This window comes from Dryobates pubescens, chromosome 28, assembly GCF_014839835.1.
Source record: "Dryobates pubescens isolate bDryPub1 chromosome 28, bDryPub1.pri, whole genome shotgun sequence".
Taxonomy (NCBI): domain Eukaryota; kingdom Metazoa; phylum Chordata; class Aves; order Piciformes; family Picidae; genus Dryobates; species Dryobates pubescens.
Genome location: NC_071639.1, coordinates 11,784,667 through 11,789,836, shown reverse-complemented (window position 1 = coordinate 11,789,836; position 5,170 = coordinate 11,784,667). Strand labels below are relative to the sequence as shown.

Genomic DNA, 5,170 nt, shown 5'->3' with positions numbered 1-5,170 from the left:
GGTTCTATAACGGGAAACACCTCGGGGGTGGGTGGGAGACTGGGGGCGACAGGGTAGGTCTGTTTCCTCAAGTGGGGGCAGAGGCCGGCGCCCAAGTGTGGGTGGCTCCAACTCGGGATCTCCGCCTCGGGGCTGAGGAGGGGCACCCGCCTCAGGCCGCCGCCCTGCTGCCTGTCGCCCTCCGCTCGCCGCCCCCGCAGCGGCGGGCGCGGGCTGAAGGGCAAAGGCGCCTCCGCTCCCCGCCTGCAGCACCTCACCTCTCGCGGCCGCTCCGCTGGGCCCCGTCCCCGGCAGAGGGCGCCGAGACCGGGCTGAGACGACTCCGCCTACGGCCTACGAGCGGCGGCGACGGCGGCAGCGGCAGGCCCGGGCCCGAGGCGCCGGCCGGACCCAGGTAACCGCACCTCGGCCGCGTCCCGCTGCGCCCCGAGCCCCGCGGGGACTCGGCTCCGGCAGGGGCGGCTGCGCCGTGGCCTCAAGGCGGCGGGGCCGGGAGCCTGCGCGGCTCCGCCGCTGGCCGGGCCTGCGCGAGGCCGCGGCGGGCCGGGCAGCTGAGGCTCGCGGCGCCGCCGGCTCGGGGCGGGCTCGCGCCCGGGGGCCCTAACGGCGGCGCCGGGGCCCGGGGCCCGCGCGCCGCAGGTGCGGCCTGGCCTCGGCTGCCTGCGCTGGGGGCGGGCTGGGGGCCCCCAGCACCGCCCTTGGGCTCCCCGGAGCGGGCAGGCGGGGGGCGTGCGCTCGGGACTGGCGAGCGGGCAGCTCAGTGAGGTCGAGCACTGAAAACAAGCAGCAGTAATTGCTTACACCTTCTAACAACTGTTTGGGGGATGTAGGGAATCATAGAATCACTTCCTCTGGAAAAGACCTTCACGATCATCAGCTCCAACCAGCCCCCAGCTCTGCCAAGCCTGCTGCTAAACCATGGCCCTCGGCACCACACCACCCCCAGGGACGGGGATTCAATGTCCCCCGAAGTGGGGAGAGCTGTGGGTTTGCCGTGAGGATTGCACATCCCAGGTTTTAAACCCTCTGCCGTGTATTTTAAGTTCACGTTTACATTCAGAAAAGCCATGGGAGGTGAGGTTATTCTTACTTGGCCTCATTGAAGTGCCCTCATTGATCAGGGCTTCCTCCCAAGCACGAAAAAATCCCCATCTGGTTCAGATTTGGGCAGAGTTCTTTGGGATGTGGGGAAAGCACACCCCAGTCTCCTGAAGAAACGTGTTTCTGTACAAGGCCGTAGCACAAACCAGTGCTCCACCTGGCTAGCAAGGACCTGAAGTCATTTTCTAAGAGTGTTGAAAGATATCTGGGGGTTTGGGGGATGTTTATAGCTACTCATCCCAGGTCAGAGATGGCTGCAGAAAGGAGCAGTGCTGGGAAGCTTGCACAGCACTCTTGTTGTGGGTGTCAGTCCTGTTGCATAGACAATTCCCACCTGGAGAAATGAGGGAACATTGTGCAGCATTCTGCCATGCAGGAGTGCTGTGATCCAAACAGAAAATGAAGTTAAGCAGCTGTGGAGTCTTCTGGGTTTCCTTGCTTGCAGTATTGAACAAGTTGCCTTTATTGAGAATGAGTCGTGATGGCTGCAGGTCTCCCCATGCTTCTTAGGACACAGTTAGCCTCTTATCTCTTTCTTTTGTGGATTGTATTTCAGAGGGAGGGAAGAAAATGCTGCAAATGTGTTTGGACAGTTCATATCAAACATCAGAAAAGGAATTATAAACAGAGTATTCCACTGGGGAACTTAGTGTTTGTTTTTCATCTGGGGTTTTAATTCTGTGTGGTGGCCAGTGTATGAGAAAGGCAGCTCATAAAGCTGGTGTAGCCTTGAGCTTTTTCATGATGCATTACTCCCTGGGGAAGAAGATAATCATCTTTTTGTAGTAAGCATTATGTAGTACCTGGAGAAATCCTTCCACTAATCAAAGCAGTTGCTCATTTTCACACGTGAATGTTTTGTTCTAGGGGATGCTATGACTGGCTTCAGACTCCCCATCACTGCTTTCAGAAAACTAAATGTCTGCTTTGGACTGTGGGAGAAACTCCCCTCTAACAAACTGTATCCCTCTTGGAGGAGAAGCTTATTCTGTAGCTGCCAAGCAAGCACAGCAAACTACAGAAGATGTTTCAGCTTCTCCCCAGTAAAACTCTGTGCACTAAGACTCTCTCCAGAGTACGTCTCAGTACTTTCCCTGCGGAATAAAAGTAACAAAAGCTCCAAAAGGAGCAGACAAACTGTACAAGAAGAAGAGGAAGAAGAGAATGAAGAGGAAAGTGATTTGGAAGATGAATTTGACAATGACCCCAATGTAGTGAAAGATTACAAGGATCTTGAAAAAGTAGTGCAGTCTCTTCGCTATGATGTGGTGATGAAGGCTGGGCTAGACCTTGCCAGAAAGTAAGTATGAAAGAAACAACCTGCTGATGAGAAAGATGTCATGCACCTCAAATCTGAGTTTTGATACCCTCTTATTGCTGGAATAACTCAACTGTAGTGTGGTGTGTTGGGTGTTTGGTTTTTTGATGCAGCTGTTTGGCCTGTCTAAAAATACATTTTGGATGTATGGGTGTTCTTACTTCTTTCACTTGACCTCCCTTGAAACAGCCTGTTCTCTGCCTTCCACTGCCTGCAGTGTTCCTAGGACAGCTAAGGAGGCATTTGCTATGAGTTACTGTTTATTTAAAAATGAAGGAAATACAAAATACTGTGCTAAGTAAGACAAAAACATCTAATTGGAGCTTGAGGGAAGAAAATAATGCACTGAGGAAATGGGTGATGGCAAGTATAAACCCAATGCAGCAGCTCAACCAGGTGACTCTGCAGTCTGTAAATGCATCACAATGCTTGATCTCAAGCAACCCACAGAAGCCTTACATTGCAGTGTTGGTAGAGCATTTGTGCAACTTAATCACTTTCCAATCACTAAACTGGCTGGTGCAGGAAAGGGGACATTGATTTGTTGGATATTCAGGAGAGGGGCCTTTAGCAACAGCTTTTTGAGGCTTGCAGCTGTCCTTAGTTATTTCAATTTAGTATCTGTGAAGGACTTCTGCCTGTTGAAGTCTGTCCTGACCTTACCTAAGGGTATCCTTTATGTGCAAATGAGGGTGGTGGAAATGTGCCTTGGACATGAATGGTGTTCTTGTGTGTCTGCAAAGAAACAATTGCCAGGTGGTCTGCTGCACAGTGTAAATGCAATAACTCTTTGTTTTTCTTCAGTAAAGTAGAAGATGCATTCTACAATAATGAACTCAGGCTGAATGGAGAAAAACTGTGGAAGAAAAGTAGAACTGTAAGGCTCATTACAATTTACATCTTTTGATACAGTGCAAGAAAATAACTAAGGCATGACCCTCCTCCCTCTAACCTGCTCTGCAGAGGTGAACGAATAGCATTGCTAACACCACTTCCAGCTTTGTCTGGCTGTGATTCCCTGGCTAATTATTATTCCCTAAGGTACACAGACTTGGGCTGTTAAAAGGTAAAATCTAAGGCTGAAAGTCAGAAGACAGAGGGCAGCACTTGGTAAGTGCTGAAGAAAGTGATGATAGATGCAAGGGTGATGGAGCAGGAATGATTAAACCTGAGATATTAGTGGAAGAGGCACATGATTAAAGAGAGAGTTTGATGATAGAAAAGGATTGAAGCTGGGGTAGCTCAGGCATGGTTCTTGTGTCTGCAGTACAGCACACAGGACACAGCTGGGAGAAGAGCCAGAGGCTTGCAGGCTTGTTGTGTCTTTCACAACAGGGCTCACCAAAATGGTGACAAACATACTTCTATGTTACTGTCATCGAGGGCAATAAGAAGAGAAGGTTTAAGTCCTGATACCCTAAAGTTAAAGGTAGTTTGAGAGTCATACTGCTTGTGTGACCTCTGAAAGGAGCACAAGCAGCTGGGCAGCATTCTGCTCTTCAGAACACTTCAAACTGTTTTAAAGGCAGGAGGGGGAACCTTGCATTTTGCTGTTCTGCCTGTGTTGATACAGGTTGGCAGGAAACACCCCTCAAGAAAACAAACCACATGAGACCTTTTTGAGTTTGGTGTCAGCTGTGAAACAGGAAGGGCAAAGCTTTTGGCAAAAGAAGGTCATGAGGCACTTGATTGATTGTTGCCAGGGCCTTCCTAGAAGGGGATAGCTGGAGGATCTATATTGGGTCTGCTGTTGCCTGCCTTCCTCACTTCAGAGTATTACATGGGAGGAAAGGAACACATTCAAACATAAACTGTGGGGATTTGTTTTCTCCAGGGAATGTTTGTTTTGCAATCACTCACATGTTCTCTTTCTGTGTCCAGGTGAAAGTTGGTGACACGCTGGATCTCCTAGTAGGTGAAGATAAAGAAACAGGAACTGCTGTAGTGATGAGGGTGGTCTTAAAGAAAGTATCTAACAAAACCGAGAGTGAAAAATACAAAGTAATCGTCAGGCGTTGGAAGAACCTCAAAGTGCCCAAGCAGGATGTGCTGAAGTAACAGGGAGTTGCATGTGGCAGCAGCAGATTCTTGCAGAGAACTGGATTAGTTGTTAAATACCAGTTTTGGTTAAACAAAATTACTGTACCCTATTTTAAGGGCTCCTGTCAGAATGTTACCTCCCTCGGCTGTGTACATCAAGGTCCATGCCATAAGCCTGTCACCTTTGGTTTGTTTTGTTGGTGGTTTTTTGCTGTTGGGTTTTTGTTTCATGGTACTGTGGATGTACAAGATCCAACCCTTCCACTTCCAGGCAGTTTCCTTGCAGGTTATAAATAATGAACCAATAAAGACTCGTTGGATCACTGTTTAACTGCTATCTAATTCTCTTGATCAGAAAGGTTACATTACAGCTGACACCACAACAAGCAGAACTGCTTGCTTGGGTTTATCTCTAGATTTGAGGGCTAGTTAAGGGTAACAGGGATAAAAAAAACCCCAGTTATGAGAAATTGCTGCCTTTTGATTGCTTTGACCTTGGTTACCAGTCCCAGCTCCCTGCTTATCTACCCTGCTGCTGTACCACCAGTGCAGAAGGATATCGATTACAGCTGCCTGTTTCTGAGCAGGAAACCTCCCAGTGACAGAGGGAATCATGGCAGCCATGCCCTGCTCTCAGGGGGGAAGGCAGAGCCTTGAGTGGGGGTGTGCAGTGCTGATTTTTACTGCTGGGGTAACAGTGCAGAGGAAAAG

General features: G+C 49.7%; 1 protein-coding gene across 1 annotated transcript; it reads left to right on the top strand.

The window, feature by feature from the left end:
* Window positions 1-345: 345 nt before the first annotated feature.
* Window positions 346-4,779, top strand: MTRES1 (mitochondrial transcription rescue factor 1). Its single transcript, XM_054174137.1, has 4 exons — window positions 346-394; window positions 1,969-2,401; window positions 3,224-3,296; window positions 4,301-4,779. Exons 2-4 carry the CDS (start codon window positions 1,977-1,979, stop codon window positions 4,475-4,477), a joined length of 675 nt encoding a protein of 224 aa, XP_054030112.1. The 5' UTR covers window positions 346-394; window positions 1,969-1,976; the 3' UTR covers window positions 4,478-4,779.
* The last annotated feature ends 391 nt before the right edge of the window (window positions 4,780-5,170 follow it).